General features: G+C 39.5%; 1 protein-coding gene across 2 annotated transcripts in view; it reads right to left on the reverse strand.

The window, feature by feature from the left end:
• The window catches only part of LOC140121962 (isoaspartyl peptidase/L-asparaginase-like), a 96170-nt gene that overhangs the window by 21078 nt on the left and 51207 nt on the right, over positions 1 to 23885 (reverse strand). For both annotated transcript variants that reach the window (XM_072142215.1, XM_072142216.1), the window contains exons 2-4: positions 19533 to 19735; positions 12059 to 12201; positions 6627 to 6790 (exon numbers count right to left, since the gene is read on the reverse strand). In XM_072142215.1, the coding sequence (XP_071998316.1) occupies positions 6627 to 6790; positions 12059 to 12201; positions 19533 to 19735 (510 nt within the window). The remainder of the gene's footprint in view (positions 1 to 6626; positions 6791 to 12058; positions 12202 to 19532; positions 19736 to 23885) is intronic.

A 23885-nucleotide genomic window follows, 5' to 3' on the forward strand; every position in this document is an offset into this window, starting at 1 on the left:
AGTTACATATATCTCTCAATATATTTACAATTTTCTTTCTATGATTTTTGAATAAGCTGCCTATAAAATCTGAGGCTGGTAAATGGTTGTATTTTGTTATTAACCCCTTAATAACCAGACCCTTTTTTGGTTTTGCATTTCCACCTTCAAAAATCTATTACTCTTTTATTTTTCCATGTAAAGACACGTGTGAGGGCTTGATTTAGTTTAATTTAATGGTTTTTTTTTAAACTTTTTTTTATCTTTTACTGTTTTTCAGACTCCCTAGGGTACTTTAACCCTAGGTTGTCTGATTGATCTTACCATATACTATCATACTGTAGTACAATGCAGTATATGAGAATGTTATATAACAAAGTCTAAACAATGTAAAGTAAGCTCACAACTCCATATGCAACAGCTCCCCCGCTGCTTGGAGAACACTTGGAATGCTTTCCAGTATAAGACAGAAAAAATAACTTCTATATCAGAATTTTACACACAATCTATTACAATGTGCAAAAAACAAGCCCTAACATAACTCACATATACAAAAAATATAAAAATGTTATGCCTCTTAGAACATGGTGATGCAAAAACAACTAATTTCTCAACAAATGAGTTCCATATTCTGCAAAACAAGTCAACCATAAAAAAGCTATATAAATGAAATATTGCCATAATCGTGGTGACCCATAGAATAGAGATAATTAATTATTTATGGTATGGTGTACAGCCAACAAATAAAGCTAAAAAAAACCTGAACCAGAATTAATCATTTTCTTTTCCTCACGAAGAAAGAGTTAATCAAACCTCATCAATTAGCTATTCAAACCCCCTAAGATCTAGAAATCCCGCCCTAGCACAATGGGAGGGGGGAGGGGGGCTAGGGAGTGAATGGATTATCAGATGAGGTGCTCAGAGATGCTCAGATGAGGTAGCTGGAGTGCCCCAGGCTAATTAGCATAATTTATATTACTTTATATTGCTGCAGTGAGGGCATATAGAGTTATAAAAAAAGAGGTCCTGAGGTACATCATTAAAGTAAAACTGATGGTAGATGCCCTTTAAAAAATAAAAAAAATATAAGAATTTCTCAAACCTTTAATAATTACAAACCATTTGCTTAAATCTAGAAAAAAAATTAATTGATTCAACTAATATACAATTTAACAGGGGGTGGCTAAAGATAGGAGAGGAGCTTCTGTTTGTATGTCTCTCATTGGTAAAACATGGTAGCTTGTCTGTCGAGGTTGATGGACATTTGTCTTTTTTAGCTGTAACTATCTATTGTTTTTTAAAAGAGGAAAAGTCAATGCATCCACCAATAAAGAAATAAACATTAAAATGTATGTTGTAATAATAATGGGGCACATTTACTAAGGTCCTTGCACCAGTTTTCTTTCGGACTTTGTATGGTTTTTTTTTGCTTGCACAGGTATTTAAGAAGTGTCTGAGACACTTTTGAGCCACACGAGATCCTTTTGTGGTGCCGCTATACTAGGTATCATGTGACAAAAATAAGGGGAAGTTCTGGTGCTCAGTGCACCTGATTTAACATGCGAAGTCAGACAGAGATGTATCACACGCTCCCTATGTTTAAGGTACACAAAAAAAAAGGTAGCAAACTTTGTCGGGCCAGTGCAGGGAGCACCAGATTCATGAGTTCTGGCGCACGTTCTTCATGAATCTGGCGCGCCGTGCATTATACACAGGCAAACCGCATTTACTGCAATTCGCACTGCTCTTAGTAAATGTGCTCCAACGTGATGTAAAGAAAAGCATGATGGGATGATTAAATGTTCAATTTGTGAAAAACAGTAAACTCTATGGGGAAGATTTACTAAGAGTAGTGCAAACTGCACTAAATGTAGTTTGCCTGTGAATAATGCAGGGTGCCCCAGATTCATGAAGAACAGGCACCTTTAACATGGAGAGTGCAACACAATTCTGTCTTACTTTGCATGATAAATCTGGCGCATGGTCTGACTGAGCACAGGGATCAGGTGCAACAAAAATGTGGTGCAGGCACTTATACCTGTGCAAGCAGTTTCCACCTAAAAGAAGGTGCAAAGACTGCTCCAAGGACCTTGGTAAATGTGCTCCTATATTCTTTAATGCTTTCTGTCTCTTTTTGTATCTTTTGATACAATCACCTGACTTGATAAACCTGTTGGACAACAGGTTAGTTATTAGAAAGGTTATTAAGACTACAAGATTGTGTGATGTTTGGCAAAAGAGAAAGACATATGTAAGTGGACACAAACAATCTGAAAACAGTCTAGTAGCAATCATGAGGCCTATATTGAAAGAATAACAGAGCTGTCCAGGAGCTGTGCAGGAAAAGAACATTTTTGTGAGTTGAAACTGAGAGAAATAGGGTTCACATAATTACATGTATTTATCTTAGTTTCTTGTCAAGACAATCATGTTGTTTGGCCTAACCAGAAAGTAGCTAAATCTTACAATACAAATAAATTGCTAGATGGGCAACAGTCCCTGGGGTAACCCTCCAAACAGGGGCGGATTAGTTTTGGTCCGGTCCGGGGCCGGTCTGGCACTGGTGGGGCCGGTGGTAATATAAAAACACATGAAACTCACCTTTCCGACGCTGCTCCCCTACTTGATCCAGTTCGGCCGCGGTGACAGGTCTGTATGCGCAAGTGGCTGACATCATGGTCTGTGCAACGCCGGCGCGTACGGACCTGTCACCGCGGCCAAACTGGATCAAGTAGGGGAGCAGCGTCGGAGCATCGGAAAGGTGAGTTTCATGTGTTTTTATTTTTATGAACTGTGGTGGGGCTGGCCGTATACCTGGGGGCTGGCTGTATAATGGGGGCTGGCTGTATAACGGGGGCTGGCTGTATACCTGGGGCCTGGCTGTATACCTGGAGGCTGGCTGTATACATAAGACGGCTGGCTGTATACCTGGGGGATGGCTGTATACCTGGGGGATGGCTGTATACCAGAGGTGGCTGCTGTATACAGGAGGGGTGGGGGCTGTATAGATGGGTGACTGGCTGGCTGTATACTGAGGCAGGAGGTGTCTGGCTATATACTGGGGCAGGGGCTATCTGGCTATACAGTGCCTACAAGTACTATTCAACCCCCTGCAGATTTAGCAGGTTTGATAAGAAGCAAATAAGTTAGAGCCTTCAAACTTCAAACAAGAGCAGGATATATTAACAGATGCATAAATCTTACAAACCAAAAAGTTATGTTGCTCAGTTAAATTTTAATAAATTTTAAACATAAAAGTATGGGTCAATTATTATTCAACCCCTCAAACCACCAGAATTCTGTTTGGTTCCCCTAAAGTATTAAGAAGTAGTTCAGGCACAAAGAACAATGGGCTTCACATGTTTGGATTAATTATCTGTTTTCCAGCCTTTTCTGACTATTTAAAACCCTCCCCAAACTTGTGACCAGCCTCATACACGGTCAACATGGGAAAGACAAAGGAGCATTCCAAGGCCATTAGAGACAAGATCGTGGAGGGTCACAAGGCTGGCAAGGGGTACAAAACCCTTTCCAAGGAGTTGGGCCTACCTGTCTCCACTGTTTGAAGCATCATCCGGAAGTGGAAGGCTTATGGAACAACTGTTAGCCTTCCACGGCCTGGACCGCCTTTGAAAGATTCCTCCCGTGCCGAGGCCAGGCTTGTCCGAAGAGTTAAGGCTAACCCAAGGACAACAAAGAAGGAGCTCCGGGAAGATCTCATGGCAGTGGGGACATTGGTTTCAGTCAATACCATAAGTAACGTACTCCACCGCAATAGTCTCCGTTCCAGACAAGCATGTACCTTTACTTTCAAAGCGTCATGTCAAGGCTGGTTTACTGTTTGCTCATGATCACTTGGAGGACTCTGAGACAGACTGGTTCATGGTTCTCTGGTCTGATGAGACCAAGATCGAGATCTTTGGTGCCAACCACACACATGATGTTTGGAGACTGGATGGCACTGCATACGACCGAAACAATACCATCCCTACAGTAAAGCATGGTGGTGGCAGCATCATGCTGTGGGGCTGCTTCTCAGCCAAGGGGCCTGGCCATCTGGTCCGCATCCATGGGAAGATGGATAGAACGGCCTACTTGGAGATTTTGGTCAAGAGCCTCTGCTCCTCCATCAAGGATCTTAAGATGCGTCATCATTTCATCTTCCAACAAGACAATGACCCAAAGCACACAGCCAAGAAAACCAAGGCCTGGTTCAAGAGGGAAAAAATCATGGTATTGCAGTGGCCTAGTCAGTCTCCTGACCTTAACCCAATTGAAAACTTGTGAAAGGAGCTCAAGATTAAAGTCCACATGAGACACCCAAAGAACCTAGATAACTTGGAGAAGATCTGCATGGAGGAGTGGGCCAAGATAACTCCAGAGACCTGTGCCGGCCTGATCAGGTCTTATAAAAGACGATTATTAGCTGTAATTGCAAAAAGTGTTATTCCACAAAATATTAAACCTAGGGGTTGAATAATAAATGACCCACACTTTTATGTTTAAAATTTATTAAAATATAACTAAGCAACATAACTTTTTGGTTTGTAAGATTTATGCATCTGTTAATAAATCCTGCTCTTGTTTGAAGTTTGAAGGCTCTAACTTATTTGCTTCTTATCAAACCTGTAGGGGGTTGAATATTACTTGTAGGCACTGTATACTGGGGCAGGGGCTATCTGGCTATATACTGGGGCAGGGGATGTCTAGCTGTGTACTGGGGCAGGGGATGTCTGGCTATATACTGGGGCAGGGGCTGTCTGGCTATATACTGGGACAGGGGCTGTCTGGCTATATACTGGGGGGGCTGGCAGTATACTGGGACAGGGGCTGTCTGGCTATATACTGGGGGGGGCTGGCTGTATACTGGGGCAGGGGCTGTCTGGCTATATACTGGGGGGGCTGGCAGTATACTGGGACAGGGGCTGTCTGGCTATATCCTGGGGGGGGGGTGGCTGTATACTGGGGCAGGGGCTGTCTGGCTATATACTGGGACAGGGGCTGTCTGGCTGTATACTGGGGCGGGGGCTGTCTGGCTGTATACTGGGGCAGGGCTGTCTGGCTGTATACTGGGGCAGGGGCTGTCTGGCTGTATACTGGGGCAGGGGCTGGCAATATAGTGGGCAGACTGAGTGGCTGTATACTGGGCGGACTGAATATACTAGGAGGTCTGTCTGGCTGTATACTGGGGGACTGGCTGTATATTGGGGGGCTTGACTGGCTATATACTACAGTGGGCTGGCTGTATACTGGGGGGGGGTGCTGGCTACTAGTAATAGTAGCTATATTCTTGTACATAGGGGGCAGTATTATAGTAGTTGTATTCTTATACATAGGGGCAGTATTATAGTAGTTGTATTGTTGTACACAGGGGGCAACATTATAGTAGTTGTATTGTTGTACACAGGCGGCAGCATTTTAGTAGTTGTATTGTTGTACACAGGGGGCAGCATTTTAGTAGTTGTATTCTTGTACACAGGGGGTAGCATTATAGTAGTTATATTCATGTTTATCGGAGAAGGTATTGTAGTATGTTTTTATTGTACATATATGGCAGTATTAAGTTGTGTGCTCTTAAAATAGAAGTGTTATTCCTGTATAAGGGAGGCAGTATGAGTCTCTTTCTTTGCAGTGTACATGTTAATTTAGACCATCTATAAACAGTTTTTGGAGTTTAGGAACTCCACCCACAGCACAAGGCCACGCCTACTTGTTTTGACCCCACCCACAGAATGGGGCCACTTTTACAGTTTTTTCCAGGGCCACTTTAAATTCCCAGTCCGCCCCTGCCTCCAAATAATGTCCGAATCTTCTTTATAGCCAATATGCTTAGTGGCCTAATTTTTTCCCGGTAATACATGTAAGTCGCCTACATACTCAACAATATAGGGTCAATTTTGTGAAAAAAAAAATAATAGCCATAATAATAGCCACCAGAGCACTGCAGAGAGAAGTCTGAAAGCTTATGTGCTACAAGTGATAAAAACAGGACAGCAGTTTGCAATAATGTATTGTATATGGCAAGAGTACACAAAAAGGGCCATTGCTGAAAATGGTAAGCTGTATTGTGATTTGATGCCATTCTCCGAGGCTTTCTACAAATATCTTGATTTTTATTGTCACTTTACAGAGTCTGTACATCAGAATGGCATCTCATTTTATGACCACATACAAAAATGACATTCTATTTTGTACAGCAAAATTGTGGAGAACATGCAGTTACCAGAAAGGAGGATTTGTTATACTGTTTGTTATTTTGAAAATATATCTTATTACATACTTACAGACCTATTTTATGAAAATTCCAATTATAAGCTTGTCAATGTAGAAAAATTATTGCTAGAAATCCCATAAAAATCACTTTGTGCAAGACGCCAACCATTCATTGAAGAGGTATTCCAATTATTTAAAGTTGCCCCTCATTCATAGGAAAGATCATAACTGGATTAGAGGGGAAGATTGTTGTAGTGTTCGCATTATTCATTCACTATGCCACTGGCAGAGAAAGCCAAGGGCCAATATCCTCAATGGCTGTTATAAACAGCCTTAGTATCTTGATAGTAAATGTACAGGAAATATTGTAAAGATATATTTTTTTAAAATGACAAAAGGATATTTAGTGCACAAAGCATGAGTTTGGTACTTACCTTTCAGTATTGAATAGACTTGTAACACTTTGTTTATATTTTTGGTATTGTTCCCACTCCTTAACAGCATTTAAAGTGACTAATTCCTCTGTTGGGACTTTTTCAATTTTCATCTCTTCAGCAAATTTATTTGCTCCACTTCCAGTTAACATAACATGGGGAGTCTAGAAAGCAAAATTAAAATGTAACATAAGAAAAAAAAATCTAATTTCTTCCTGTCTTTCTTCCTGAAAACCCTGTTTTTGTACATTTGGCTCAGACGAGTAATACCCATCTAGTAAATGGGGAAGGGGAAAAACAACTATGCAATCTTTATCTAGGCCAATATCTATCTATTTATCTTGTCTTCAAAAAGGTTCCAGCAACTGGGAGCTGAAAAGTTGCTGTGGGCATATTGTAAATAAAGCACCTTAATTTGTTTTTCACTCAAATCCTTGAAGCGCTGCTATTTATGATGCTATTGATTGGATGGACTGTGGATTGGATGTGTTGAGGTTTTGGCTAGGACCTATGTACTAGGTTTTATATTTAACGCTGCTTTCAGAAATCTATATTTTTCCATGTATAGAGCTGTATGAGGGCTTGTTTTCTGCATAACAAATAATATTAATATATACAGGTTTTATTATGTTTTAGTAAATTGAAAAAATGTTAAATCTTTTGTAAAATAATTTTCTTTATTTTGCCATATTTGAGGCAAACAACTTGTTTGTGTATGGAGTATGTAACATTAGTGTATGGAGCTGTGTAAAGAGTAATTTTTTGAGGGATAAGATGAAGTTTTCATTTGTGCAATTTTGGGGACTGTGATCGCTTTTTATTAAAATGTGTTGCAAAATGGCAAAAAAATAAAAAAATCAGTGATTGTGATATTTGGACCATATTTAAGGGTTTACTGCCAGAAATAACCATTTTTAGAGAATGCACTCCAAATTGAATGTGAACAAATGGATGGGAGCTTTATTATCCCAGGTGCAACGTTTCAGGCCCTATTCAGGATCTTTTTTCATGTAATGTGATAAATCCAACACTCCATATATATGGACAACATCATGTGATCATATCAGGTGCATTTTTACAAAAAAATTACATAACAATGCATCCATAAATATAACACAGTGAACAACATCCATTAGTATATCACAAAATATCATTAAATGGCCATGTGTAATAACCCCATTATTTACCTCTAGTTTTCAGAAATTGGCACAGCTTGTTTTGAATGAAGGAGGTGGTTTAATACAATGTGGGGTATATGATTGGTGGATGGCTCCCTGATGTCATAGGGACTCGCGCACATGCGTCCTTTGTATTTCTGAACGCCGAGGGAGATAATAACACTGTCACCAAGTAACTAGAGGTAAAAAAATGGGGTTATTACACATGGCCATTTACTGATATTTTGTGATATACTAATGGATGTTGTTCACTGTGTTATTTTTATGGATGTATTGTTATGTTATTTTTTTGTAAAAATGCACCTGATATGATCACATGACTTATGATGTTGTCCATATAGATGGAGTGTTGGACTTATCACATTGCTTGAAAAAGGATCCTGAATAGGGTCTGAAACGTTGCACTTGGGCTAATAAAGCTCCCATCCGTTTGTTCACATTCAATTTGGAGTGCAGTCTCTTTTCTTTTTGCATTTTTATATTTTGATAGATTAGGCATTTTGAGATGCGAGGATACCTAACATTTATTTTATTTTTCTATATCAGTTCTACTGAAAGGGGGGGATTTGTGGTTTTAGGTTTTTATTAAAATTAGATTTTTTCTTTTCTTTTACATTTATTACTGTACCTTTAGACCTTAAACTAATGGTACTTAAACCGTAGCAGTCTGATCATACAATCTATTGTAGTAAGAAACAGAAAACAATACAACAACAATTATTTCTGTGCAAAAGCTACCTTTTAAAGAAATACTTAATAGATGGAAGATGACTTGGCAAAGCTTGGAACAAAAATAATTATTCGCCCCTATCCATTGCTTTTTCCCTGTGTACACTGTTTATGATACATGTCAATTTTCATATTTTTGTTCACATTCTGAAAACTTACATTTTAATTCCTAATAATTACAGTCCTCATACAGGAAAAAGTTACCCAGTAAAAATTAAATTAATTCAAAAAGTTAGTCAAGTTGGACATGGGTAGTAATAACAATTTTTCAATTAAACATTACTATTGTGGCTTTTGGAAATTTTGGCAATTTCACTTAAAAATTTAAGCCTTTTATTTTATATCATATCAAAAACATCAAAAAGTTTGCTTTTCACTTTGCAATTCTGTTTCATGATTCCCGAAGTCTTCCAGCTTATCCATATAATCTAACATGTTAAGTACATGTATAGGATATAATAAATGTGATATTTATTTAGTGTGAACATTTTAATCCATTCATATTCTCTTAAAACATTTCAGTTTGTTTAATATTAAACATTTTCATTGATCATTGAAAGCATTATTTATTTAGAGCAGAAATAAAAGAACTTCTTAAATTTACGGTACTATAGACAGAACAGCAAAGTGGATACTACATAAAAAAGCCTCAAGCTGTGCAGTTTAACCGACTCCAACCAACACAAGAGAGAGAAATAGACTCCACTGCTTTAAGATATAAAAAATGGCTGTTATGTTTTACCACCCTACAGCTCTGTCACAAAAGAAGACCAGATTTGCTACTTGCAAATAAAAAAACAACTGGGCTATTGGACTAAAGGCATTTCATAAATCACACATAACAAAATAATTCTTAGAAAGCCAAAGAGACAATAGAAACCTAGATATGGAAATATTTTGTTCTCCAGAATTCAAAAGTGATTTCATGTGTATCTAGAGATAAGGAACTGTCATTATGTTACTCTTTTATTTATAAAGCAAACTTTATAACCAGCCTTTGATGACTGTGTAATTGTATAATGTAAAAGACCTCTACATTTATGTTCTCTTTTTTTTCACTGAAAAATCAGAGGGGTTGAAATTTAACATGAATCCATTAAAACATAAATTCCAAAGTACTTATATGCTGATATAGATTTATTAATAGATTTGTACATATATTGTACCTTTGTTGTGTGTTAGGATTGTGCACATACATTTTATGTGCATGATAAAGATTATGCACATACTTTTAATGTGTTTTAGAATCTTGTTGTGTGTTAGGATCATGCACATATCTTTATTGTGTGTAAGGATCGTGCACAAACCTTTGTTATGTGTAAGGAGTGTGCACATACCTTTATTGTGTGTGAGGATCGTGCGCATAGCTTTATTGTGTGTGAGGATTGTGCACATACCTTTGTTGTGGGTAAGGATTGTGCACATACCTTTGTGTGTTAGGATCATGCACATATCTTTGTTGTGGGTAAGGATTGTGCACATACCTTTGTGTGTTAGGATCATGCACATATCTTTATTGTGTGTAAGGATCGTGCACAAACCTTTGTTATGTGTAAGGAGTGTACACATACCTTTATTGTGTGTGAGGATCGTGCGCATAGCTTTATTGTGTGTGAGGATTGTGCACATACCTTTGTTGTGTGTTAGGATTGTGCGCATACCTTTATTGTGTGTGAGGATCGTGCACATACCTTTGTGTGTTAGGATCATGCACATATCTTTGTTATATATTGGGATCATCCAGATATCTTTGTTGTATATAAGAATTGTGCGCATATGTTTATTGTGTGCTAGGATTGTGCACATACCTTTATTGTGTGTGAGGATCGTGCACATATCTTTGTTGTGTGTGAGGATCGTGCACATATCTTTGTTGTGTGTGACGATCGTGCACATATCTTTGTTGTGTGTGAGGATTGTGCACATACCTTTGTTGTGTGTTAAGATTGTGTACATACCTTTATTGTGTGTAAAGATTGTGCACATACCTTTGTTGTGTGTTAGGATCATGCACATACTTTTATTGTGTGTTAGGATTATGCACATATCTTTATTGTTTGCTAGAATCATGCACATACCTTTATTGTGTGTGAGGATTGTGCACATACCTTTATTGTGTGTGAGGATCGTGCACATACCTTTATTGTGTGTGAGGATTGTGCACATACCTTTATTGTGTGTGAGGATCGTGCACATACCTTTGTTGTGTGTTAGGATTATGCACATAGCTTTATTGTGTGTGAGGATTGTGCACATACCTTTATTGTTTGTTAGGATGATGCATATACCTTTATTGTATGTGAGGATCATGCACATACCTTTATTGTGTGTTAGGGTCATGCACATACGTTTATTGTGTGTGAGGATCGTGCACATACCTTTATTGTGTGTTAGGATTATGCACATACCTTTGTTGTGTGTTAGGATTATGCACATACCTTTGTGTGTGTGTTAGGATTATGCACATACCTTTATTGTGTGTTAGGATTATGCACATACCTTTATTGTGTGTTAGGATTGTGCACTTACCTTTATTGTTTGTTAGGGTCATGCACATAACTTTATTGTGTGTTAGGGTCATGCACATACCTTTATTGTGTGTTAGGGTCATGCACATACGTTTATTGTGTGTGAGGATCGTGCACATACCTTTATTGTGTGTTAGGGTCATGCACATACGTTTATTGTGTGTGAGGATCGTGCACATACCTTTGTTGTGTGTGAGGATCGTGCACATACCTTTGTTGTGTGTTAGGATTATGCACATTAAATACTATGGGGCTTATTTACTAAGGGTCCCGCGGGCGCTTTTCGGGGATCTAGAAGACAGGGATTTAGAAGGGGATTGTGTTGCACGCGATCGTATTGTGGTGCATCGGAGCCAGCTTTCATGTGACATAAATTGGGGGGCGGGCCGTCGAATGATCCAACTGATTCGGACAGAGCTTAAAATTGTGTTGCAAGGCATGCACTTACATGCACTGGGAAGAAGAAGGTGAACTCCGGCGGACCTGAGCGGGAAGCAACACATGCAGGATATCGAGCACACGATATATATGAATCACAGCAGGCACACGTCGGACACTCCGGATCGGGGAATGCACAGGACCGGGTAAGTAAATGTGCCCCTATGTGTATTTTATATTCCCAGTCACTACCATACAAATACTTTAGAAACAAGTGAACTCCATTTTTCAAGTTCAACATCTAGAGAAAAAGCAAGATATGGAATGGAATCAGCCAGAGTATGCATATATATATATATATATATATATATATATATACAGAGAAGTTTCACTAGCAGTGTTATAGATTCTTTTGGTTTGATATTACCATTTTACCACTGGTATCTTCATGAGCAACTATTAGCTGAAGCATAGGTATATATTTTGTAGATGGCCAGTATTAAACAACATTGCCATCAGGTTCCCATTGCATTTCTGTTATTGGATTTTTTGAGATTTTACTACCTCTGTTTACATTCAAAGACAACAGACAGACAGAAGAATAAGTATAGTATTGTACCTGTTCCATGATAGTGCGTGCAAACGTGACCGGGTGAGCAATGTTTTTGATGCAAGAAACTGCACCCACAGCAAGATTTTTGCCATCCATTATAATTGCATCAAGTTCCACATCACCGTCCGCATTCAACACAGCCCCATGACCTGTAGGAAGCAATTCAGTTTGAAGCATGGGAAATATTATTGCCTAAAGCATTGGAAAAATATTAGAACAACCATTTCAGAGCTATTTGCTGCAAATATCCTGGCAGCTATTAGACTTGATTACAGTGAAAAATATTTGCTTTTATTGTCACAAGCTTTTAAGTAAATATGTTGCTGTTGGCAATGTAATAATATCATTGCACTGTTACAGTCATAAAAACTTCTGTCTTGTGTTTTTTTTTTAAATCATGAAGTCTTCAGGGCATTGGTCTCATTCATTCTGCAGTTAAGTACTTTGTAGCTTGGTATTTTTCTAACCAGATGAGATCACGCATAAAATTAGGTACAATAGACCCACATAAGCAGGAGAGAAATAGTTTCTAAAGTGCATTCATTATGAAGGATGAAAACATAAAAATAACATTATTTTAGATGATTTGGAAAATTCAATAAATGATGTCTTTTTATTTCTGTTTTTTAAAAGTCACATCATTGACATTTAAAACCAAAAACACCAACTAACTGTATTGGGGATCATTAAAATATTTATAACTTTATTAGAATACTTATTAAAATATAGGCCTAAATATGTGGAAGCCCAATAGATAGTTTTCCCCTAATACAGGCTAAGAGTTGGGGAGGACCCCTGGTGGTGGCAGCTAGTCAGTACACTATTGAAAGATCATAAGCTCCATCAGAAGAGAAGACTCCACAGAGCCAGAAGGTATTATACCAATGGATGTACAGTAACACTAGTTACCAATATTTCCAACCCAGGGTAGTGTCCCCAAGTCCACTAAAGTGCAATTATAGAACCATAACAACTTGTAAGGTTCTAGCAACAGGAATAAAAACTCCAGATAGTCACTATATGTCTGTCGTGTTCTTGGATCAGCGACTGACTTATATAGTAGGATTTTAATGATACAGTAACCTGACGCGTTTCCCTGCTGCTTTTTATCGCAACAGTTCATCAGAGGTGACTTTAGAAATGGAGTATGGAATAGTGTCTATAGAATAACATTTGGAGAGTAACCCCTTGTTTGACATAGATTTATGCTCAAGGAGTCACATGTCCCCATATGAGGTCTAACTCTTAATCACCAGACCCCTATGATATCCTGACTTTTACAAGATAAGACACTAATTCACATTGGAGTTAGCTACTCATTTATGTTAGTGCGTGATTTATCTTTTCAACTCGTGGACTTGAAAATGTCAGTAGTCCAGTTTCAGGTTGATGCTGTCTAAAATTTCTTTTAGTAGCGACTATCTAGAGCTCTCTACGGACACCATATAACACACTCTCACTGGTTTTTCTTCTGGTGCCTTAGTCATCTTAGAGTATTACACTCCGTCAGCAGTAGACAGACACTATAACTCATTCATGCATCATTTTACATATGGTAATCTCGCAGGAACGATATGCTGAGCCAATGTCTTTGGCATGAGCTACTATACTGACTAGACCGATCACTTCACACACTAAAGCTAGCTCCTATCAGTAGGATGCCGGCACTATTATGGCCGTGCGTCCCTCGTGCACAAGCAAGGTATTTAAAACCTAAGCTCCGCCCATCACAGAGGGGTGTAACCAATCGGGTGTCGCCTCAGACTCAAAGCCACTCCGTCCAATCCAATATGAGACTGGGAGTTCACAGAAGCTGGAACTCCAGCTCATTGGATCCAAGGAGTTGTGTCACTAGCTCCACCCATCTGTTTACAGCTAAAGCCCTCGTATCATCATTAAGGCAGATATCACAAAAGAATAAGAGAAATAAAATTGCGGTATGGCTGGCAAGCATATTTGTCACTGAAACACAAGATGCGGCTCAGTATTATGAGTATAAGGATATTCCAGATCAGGGACATCCCAGGAACATAACAGCAGCAGAACACGTCCCCCAGAAAGGACAACACGGACAGCACCAAAACTTATATGAAGGCACAGGCACAGTGACAGAAGCAGAACATACCAAAAGCAGGAATCTTGCAATAGATCTATATGAATGTGGTGTCACATGGCGTCCCGTATATAGGGGAATCAGATGAAACAGTTATACACTATGTGCTCATTAAGACCGTCCATTTGGAGGGTTCTCAATGAGAATATCCACCGCGATTCGCGCTGCAGCATTTTCCGTGTGAAGTCACCCCCCCTCGGTGAGGGTTCCACTATTTCAATGACTTGGAAACGGAGCATCTTGTGGTCTCCCTCATGATGCTCCCATATATGTCTTGAAATTGCAGTGTCCACTTTGTTCTTGGTGTCATTAATATGTTCCCTTATTCTTCTTCTAAATTCACGGGTAGTCTGTCCAACATACTGAATGCCACATAAACAGGTCATTAGATAAATGACACCAGATGTTTTACAGTTGGCAAATTGTCTCATCCAGAAAATCCTTCCTGTTTTAGAGCTCCAAAACGAGTTTCCCAGGGTGATGTAATTACAGGCTTTACAGCCCCCACACTTAAATGTCCCTTTTGGTTTCTCAGGGAGCCAAGTCCCTCTTCCTGTAAGGGGCTTGAGATGACTATGGACCACTAGGTCTTTGATGTTACGACCCCTTTTAAATGTAATTGAAGGAAAATCGTCGATCATATCGGCAATATCCCTGTCCATTTTGAGAATCCCCCAATTATCCCTAAGGATTTATCGTATCTCATCATGACTATCGTCGAATGTACCGATGACCCGTAACTTCTGATCCATATCAGTTCTTTCTCTGGGATTCAGGAGGTCATTCCTTCGTTTCGCAAGTGCATGATGATGTGCCTCTTTCAGGATATGGGATGGATATCCCCTATCCCTAAATCTTCTTTGTAAATCCTTCGCAGCTGATAAGTAATCATTGGTTGAGGAGCAGTTCCGACGCATCCTCAAATACTGTCCCTTAGGGATTCCTCTTTTTAATGGACCAGGATGCCAACTCTGCCACCGTAAAAGACTGTTTGTCGCAGTTATTTCCATAGGGTGAATTTCATATGTGAAAAAGAGACCCAACTGATTCACATTAAGTCTAGATACAAAATCCATAAAGGATTCCTTTGCACCATTCCAAAAGATGAGTATGTCATCTATGAACCTCAGCCATAATAGTATGGCTGAGGTCCACTGTTCCAGCTCCTCCTGAAAGACGACCTCCCTCTCCCACCAGCCCAGGGATGAGACAATTTGCCAACTGTAAAACATCTGGTGTCATTTATCTAATGACCTGTTTATGTGGCATTCAGTATGTTGGACAGACTACCCGTGAATTTAGAAGAAGAATAAGGGAACATATTAATGACACCAAGAACAAAGTGGACACTGCAATTTCAAGACATATATGGGAGCATCATGAGGGAGACCACAAGATGCTCCGTTTCCAAGTCATTGAAATAGTGGAACCCTCACCGAGGGGGGGGTGACTTCACACGGAAAATGCTGCAGCGCGAATCGCGGTGGATATTCTCATTGAGAACCCTCCAAATGGACGGTCTTAATGAGCACATAGTGTATAACTGTTTCATCTGATTCCCCTATATACGGGACGCCATGTGACATCACATTCATATAGATCTATTGCAAGATTCCTGCTTTTGGTATGTTCTGCTTCTGTCACTGTGCCTGTGCCTTCATATAAGTTTTGGTGCTGTCCGTGTTGTCCTTTCTGGGGGACGTGTTCTGCTGCTGTTATATTCCTGGGATGTCCCTGATCTGGAATATCCTTATACTCATAATACTGAGCCGCATCTTGTGTTTCAGTGACAAATATGCTTGCCAGCCATACCGCAATTTTATTTCTCTTATTCTTTTGTGATATCTGCCTTAATGATGATACGAGGGCTTTAGCTGTAAACAGATGGGTGGAGCTAGTGACACAACTCCTTGGATCCAATGAGCTGGAGTTTCAGCTTCTGTGAACTCCCAGTCTCATATTGGATTGGACGGAGTGGCTTTGAGTCTGAGGCGACACCCCATTGGTTACACCCCTCTGTGATGGGCGGAGCTTAGGTTTTAAATACCTTGCTTGTGCACGAGGGACGCGCGGCCATAATAGTGCCGGCATCCTACTGATAGGAGCTAGCTTTAGTGTGTGAAGTGATCGGTCTAGTCAGTATAGTAGCTCATGCCAAAGACATTGGCTCAGCATATCGTTCCTGCGAGATTACCATATGTAAAATGATGCATGAATGAGTTATAGTGTCTGTCTACTGCTGACGGAGTGTAATACTCTAAGATGACTAAGGCACCAGAAGAAAAACCAGTGAGAGTGTGTTATATGGTGTCCGTAGAGAGCTCTAGATAGTCGCTACTAAAAGAAATTTTAGACAGCATCAACCTGAAACTGGACTACTGACATTTTCAAGTCCACGAGTTGAAAAGATAAATCACGCACTAACATAAATGAGTAGCTAACTCCAATGTGAATTAGTGTCTTATCTTGTAAAAGTCAGGATATCATAGGGGTCTGGTGATTAAGAGTTAGACCTCATATGGGGACATGTGACTCCTTGAGCATAAATCTATGTCAAACAAGGGGTTACTCTCCAAATGTTATTCTATAGACACTATTCCATACTCCATTTCTAAAGTCACCTCTGATGAACTGTTGCGATAAAAAGCAGCAGGGAAACGCGTCAGGTTACTGTATCATTAAAATCCTACTATATAAGTCAGTCGCTGATCCAAGAACACGACAGACATATAGTGACTATCTGGAGTTCCTGTTTATTCCTGTTGCTAGAACCTTACAAGTTGTTATGGTTCTATAATTGCACTTTAGTGGACTTGGGGACACTACCCTGGGTTGGAAATATTGGTAACTAGTGTTACTGTACATCCATTGGTATAATACCTTCTGGCTCTGTGGAGTCTTCTCTTCTGATGGAGCTTATGATCTTTCAATAGTGTACTGACTAGCTGCCACCACCAGGGGTCCTCCCCAACTCTTAGCCTGTATTAGGGGAAAACTATCTATTGGGCTTCCACATATTTAGGCCTATATTTTAATAAGTATTCTAATAAAGTTATAAATATTTTAATGATCCCCAATACAGTTAGTTGGTGTTTTTGGTTTTGATTTTGATTAGGGGATTTAAACCAATATATTCAGGGATTTCGAATCCCGGTCTTTTTGATTCACATCATTGACATTTGTCTGTCTACATGCACCTATATTACAGGAAAATGCAAACCAGTTTATTACAAAATTGTTCCTGAATTCAGAAATACCCAATATGTGGAGGGAAACCACTTTAGGGGCAAACAACTGTTCTCTAAACTACTTGGCTTTACGCACGGCAGATTTTTGGAAACTGCGCCATTCAAAAAATATAAAGGGGGATCGTGAGCATTGTGACATCACCAATTGTGACATTCAAGAGTAATGAAAAATAAGAGGTTCACATGGACAATAACCATTTTTCTACAAATACGCTATTAAATTCCAATTATGTTGCAACCAGACTGTACCACTATGAAAAGTCATCGCTCTACATATAATGCTATATTTTCCAGGTTTATTTGATCTTTTCGTTTAGCTGTCCATTCATTTCACCCTTTATATACACTGATAACATTCATTTTTCAAATGATCTAAATTGTAGATTATTCCACTTTACTGGCACCCACAAGGTTTAAGGTCAAATAGTGATTTTGTGTGCCCTGCGAAGTATCCAAAAAGCAGCTCATTCCCAAATCTGTGACATAAATTGAATTACCCCTGTTTTGGATCACAGGTTTTGCTTAAATTTTAAGGTATTATGTCACATCCACAGTGCCACTGAGATATCAGAACAGTAGAAACCCCAAAAGAGTAACCCATTTTATAAACTCAACCCCTCAAGGATTTTATCATGAGTTATGAAAATGATCATTAATATTTTAGATGTCATGGTCTTATTAGAAGGATTACTTTCACTATCTATGAAAATAAAAAGAACCACAATAGCATCTGTATGTGGAGATCATAAACTGTGTTATTCCTATGGCTGGTTATTCCTATTCCTATCCTCTTAGCTTTCTTCAAACCACCATCTGGTTTCCAACCCTATCACTCCACTGACACTGCCTGACCAATTGTTCTCTCCTGCTGCAAACACTATATTCTCTTGGCATTACTGACCTGGCCCTCTCCTGCATCTCCTCATACCGCTTCAACCAAACATTAAATGTCTATCAGTCTCATACTACCTTTCTTCACCTCAACCCTGTCGGCATCCTCCAAGGTTCTGGCCTGGGATCCCAACTCTTCTCCATCTACACCTCTGGCTCATTAAGTCCCATGGCTTTCAATATCATAACTATGCAGATGACACACAGATCTATGTCCCTGGTCCAAATATCTCCTTTCAACACATCTAACAAATCCCACCCACCAGACCTAACCATCACAATTCATGGCTCCACACTCTCCCTGGTCACTAAAGTATGCTGACTTGGAGTCATCTTTGACTCTGCCTTATCTTTAAGCCTCACATACAGTCCCTTACTACAACCCTCTCGCCTCCGTCTCAAGAACGTCTCTTGCATCCGACCCTTCCTCAAAGCAGTCTACAAAATTGCAAATCCATGCCCTTATTATCTCTAGCTTACACTACTGCAAAATCTTCTCTGTGGGTTCTCAGCCAACTCCCTAACATCCCTTTGATCCATCCTGAACTCTGCTGCCGGGCTAATCCATCTGTCTCCTCGCTTCTTCTCCTCCTGTCCCCTCTGAAAGTCTCTCCACTGGTTACACATTGTACAACAAATTCAGTTTAAAATACCATGACATACAAATCCATCAACAACCTGTCCCATTCATATATCTCTGAACTCATCATCCAATACCATCCCACACCCTCCCTAATCTCCGTTCCTCACAGGACCTTCAGCTTCATTCTATTCCCTTCTTCTCACAACCATAGCCAAGACTTTTTCTGTGCATCTCCCATACTCTAGAACTCTCTTCCAAAATGTGTCAGATTGCCCCCCCCCCACTTCCAATCATTCAAATGTAATCTGAAAATCCACCTCTACAAGATTGCCTACAACACACAATAACTGCACTTCTCTGCTCCCTCACCTTGTGTCTCCATCTTCCCTCCCATATAGATTGTGAGACCTCATGAGCTGGGTCCTCCTTTCACCTTTTTTTACTAATCACTGTAGTTTTTGAAGCCAGTAGTTGCAATTGTTTTGTCTTAATGTAATGTATGTGAATCCTCTATCGCTTGTACAGCACCATGGAAGTGATGGTGCTCAATATATAAATTATAATAACAAATAATAATAATATAAACTAATAGAAATGTAGATGATACTTTTCAACAAATAAAATCAATTATAACTTTATTATTACCTGCATCAAATGCTGTGTCATCTTCTGGTATCCGCACAGCAGCCTCTACAGCTTCCAGAGAACTTCCACCATCAGAAAGTATGGAAAAACCATGGGTTGCTGCATTTTTAACACCCGTTTTGCTGCTCTCTGCAAGATCATCTGGTATTGCCCATGCACCACCATGGACTACTATGACTGGCTTTATATCCATTTTTTCCTTTCTATACATGGGAAACAACATGATTAAAATAAATCATTAATATAATCTGTCACATGACAAAAATATATTGGTTGTATGGGGTTATATGAAAATTACCTACAATTCCTCTCCAAAGTATGTGTCTGTTATATCACTACTCACATTTGATACCCCAGTGGTGTACACAGTAATCTATGTGCAAGAGCGGTGCTAGACAAGCTGTGGAATATCACAATGAATTTCAAAAATGAAAATATTTGAGTTAGCTTGAGATGTTGAACTTTTAATATTTATAGTGTTAATGATATAAATAACATTGTAGCTGTATTCCATAGGCCAGGGGTGGCGAACCTATGGCACGGGTGCCAGAGGCGGCACTCTGAGCCCTTTCTGTGGACACCCAGTCCATCACCCCAGAATGAAGTTCACCAGACAGAACTCAAAGAATCTGCCTGCAGAACCTTCCTACAATTTATAGATGAATTTGCCCTCCTCCTTTCAACTGGGTTTGTGTCATTGGGAGGCTGAAGGATTGAAAGTTGTCAATGAATAAAGAGAAATACATTACTGCTTAAATTGCTGCGCTGGCACTTTACAATAAATAAGTGGCTTTTGGTTGAAGTTTGGGCACTCAGGCTATAAAAGGTTCACCATCACTGCCATAGGCCCTTAGGGCTCATAATCATTTTATTTTTTAATTTACAGCACTGCAAGTGGTGGCACGTGTTTTTTCAGTTTTCATTGGTTTCATTTTGATTTTTTAATTTTTAGCATTTCAGATTCAAAGTTTGACTTCTTGATAATTCTTATCAATCTCATGCAGGATTCACATTGCAGCTTTAATCCGTCCTAAATGAGAATTTGGGGGGGGGGGTGGTAGTCATGGACCTGGAACCCAATTTTTTTTTTCCAAAACCTTTGGTCCTAGCTCAAAACCCAGTGGAACGCTGCTCGATTGACAGTTGAACAGCCAATTAAACAGCGTTTAGTCCCCTGACAATGACAGCGATGCCCTCTATGGCACAGTGGAAGAGAGAGAAGCTTACTACTGGATCAGAAAAAGCAGCACTCTTGCTGCAGCACCTTGTTCACTGTCACTGGGTTTTTTCTTAAAGTAGCAGTGTCAATTTTCTTCACATGTATAAATCACAAATTTGCACATATGCAATAGTGTTTTCTGCTAAGTAGCAGTTGGCGTGCAACACATTTTATGTCGGACTTCCAACATAAATGTGGCGAATGTGCATAGTATTGTGTTGGAGTGTGCATAGTGTAGCGCAGACATTTCATAAATACTTATGCAACCAGTTTACAGCTCTGATGAGACATCTGCCCTTGCAGGGAAAACTTATCAGGGATCATTTATGACCTCATTGGGGACATATGAAGTTAAAAAAAACCCACACCAACAAAATATTAATAACAGGGATTACAGGGATATTCCGGAAATATGACATCTGATACAAAAACCCATAATACTATAAATAAATGAATATAACACATTTGTAATTCTTCGTTAAAGAGTATGTCAACAGCATTATCTGCTAAGGGGAGCAAAATTTAAAATAACAACTAATTATAACTAATTACAAGAACCTATTTGTATATGAATTATGCTTATTCCTTGAATATACGTTAATATTTCCCAATAAAATTTTAAAATCCTTCTCTACACTATAAAAAACATTGCCATAGTCACCGCATTTGCCCGAGACTATACATATTGGGGCACATTTACTAAGGGCTGTGCACTATCCGTGCACTATGGGCAGTTTTCTGTCTGACTTTGCATGTTATTTTAGGTGCAAAATTATTTCAGACGTGACCGTTTTGTGGTGCATGCTGCACTATGTTTTATGCGACACAAATATCTGCACTGAAGAAGGTGTTCCGGTACTCAGTCAAACCGTGCACCAGATTTAAAATTCAAAGCCCGACAGAAATGTGTTACATGCCCCATGTTAATGGTGCACCAAAAATAAGTGGTGCACTCTGTCTGAACTGTGAAGAGAGCACCTGATTCATGAAGAACAGGCACCAGAAATCCTGAATCTGGTGCACCCTGTGCACTGCACATGCAAACTAATGCATATAAACACAGCATCACCCCCAGTAACACATACTATACATACACAGCGCCATCCCCAGTAACACATATATATACAGAGCCATCCTCAGTAACACATATATACACAGCGTCACCCCCAGTAACACATATATACACAATGGCACCCCCAGTAACAGATACTATACATACACAGCGCCACCCCCAGTAACACATATATATACAGAGCCATCCCCAGTAACACATATATACACAGCGGCACCCCCAGTAACACATACTATACATATGCAGCGCCACCCCCAGTAACACAAATATACACAGAGCCACCCCAGGAACACAAATATATTCCCCCAGCCACCCCCAGGTACACTTCTACATGCATCGCCACCCCAAGTAACACTTATATACATAGCATCACACCCTATAACACATATATGCACAGTTCCATTTCCAGTAACACTCATCTATACAGCGCCACACCCTGTAACACATATATACACAGCGCCACTCCCGGTGACACTTATATGTACAGTGCCACCCCCTGCAACACATATATACAGAGCCACCCCCAGTAACACATAATTGCTTATACACAGCACCACTCCTAGAGCACATTTATACACAGCGTCTCCCCAGTAACACATACATACACAGCACCACCCCCAGTATATATATATACACAGCCCCCCTGTAACACATTGATATACAGTCTCCCCTCAGTAACACATACATATAGATATGTACATATATCTATATATGTTTAATATGACACCAGAATTGGGTTTCTAGGTGCCAGGGTTCTTGATATATAACCATTTGAATTTGGTCACTTTCATGATGTTTATAAACGTCCTTTCTGCACAGGGCATTTGCAAATAAAACATATATAGCCATATGGCAGTCGTGAAGGGGTAACACATATTTACATAGTGCCATGAACAGTAACACATATATACATATCGCCACCCTGAGTAACACATATATACACAGTGTCACCACCACTAACACATATATACACAGCTCCACCTTCAGTAACACATATTTACACAGTGCCACCCCCAGTAAAACATATATAGGCAGCACCACCCCCAGTAACACATATATACACAGCACCACCCCCAGTATTTATATATATATATATAGCCCCCTGTAACGCATTGATATACAGCCGCCCCCAGTAACACATAGATATATACGAAGCCCCCCCAATAATGCATACATATTATATATATATAGTCCCCTTCAGGAATACATAGATAAATACAGACCCTCCCCCAGAAATACATAGGTACATATTGTCCCCCATCCCAGAAATACATAGATAAATACAGCTCCAGGAATACATGATAAATACACATGTCCTTGTTGTTTTGAACCGGATTGAGGTAGAGGGCTTTGCACAAAAGGGTGGAGTCAGTTAAAGATAATCTAATGGAACTTGAGGCACTCTTTGCAATTCCTGGCTTCTCCCATCTGGGAATACACAATGTACTTGCCACTGTCTTGAGAAGGCCAATTATTTAAAATTTCTAGCTGCTCCTCACTGTCTTTTCGCCAGCCCATTTTGGTCAAGGGCATGTTATTGCCACCATGTTTCAATCTCTACCCCTTAATAAACTGATTATAGAGCCATTTTTGGGTGTTGAGATCTGGATTCTCATTGATTTCAATGGGGTTCATGGTTGGCCCAAAGTCTAGGTCCCAAAGTGAATTTTGTTACGAAAATCCGCCCAACCCGAATTTCAACCAACTCACTAATCACTAGTCATGACAAAATCTGTTAATTCCCATTGATTCTGACATTTATACAGTAAGTTTGGTTTTGGTGTCCACAAATTTTGTAACCTAAATGCATTATTGTTACCCAATAAAATTATAAACGATATGATGGACTTGTTCACCTTTCTTATATTTATGTAAAGAATGGGTTACACTGACTGTGGAAAATCTAGCATTGCAGAAAAGGAAATGATGTGTTTGCATGCTAATTAAAACAGAGTTATAATCCTGGCATCAGTGCTGCGTACAGTAAATCAGTTCCGTCTATCAGTCTAAAACAGTGAAATTTATGTAGGCTAGCAGGCATAAACACAGCAGTGGTGAGAAC

Source organism: Engystomops pustulosus, chromosome 3, assembly GCF_040894005.1.
Source record: "Engystomops pustulosus chromosome 3, aEngPut4.maternal, whole genome shotgun sequence".
Taxonomy (NCBI): domain Eukaryota; kingdom Metazoa; phylum Chordata; class Amphibia; order Anura; family Leptodactylidae; genus Engystomops; species Engystomops pustulosus.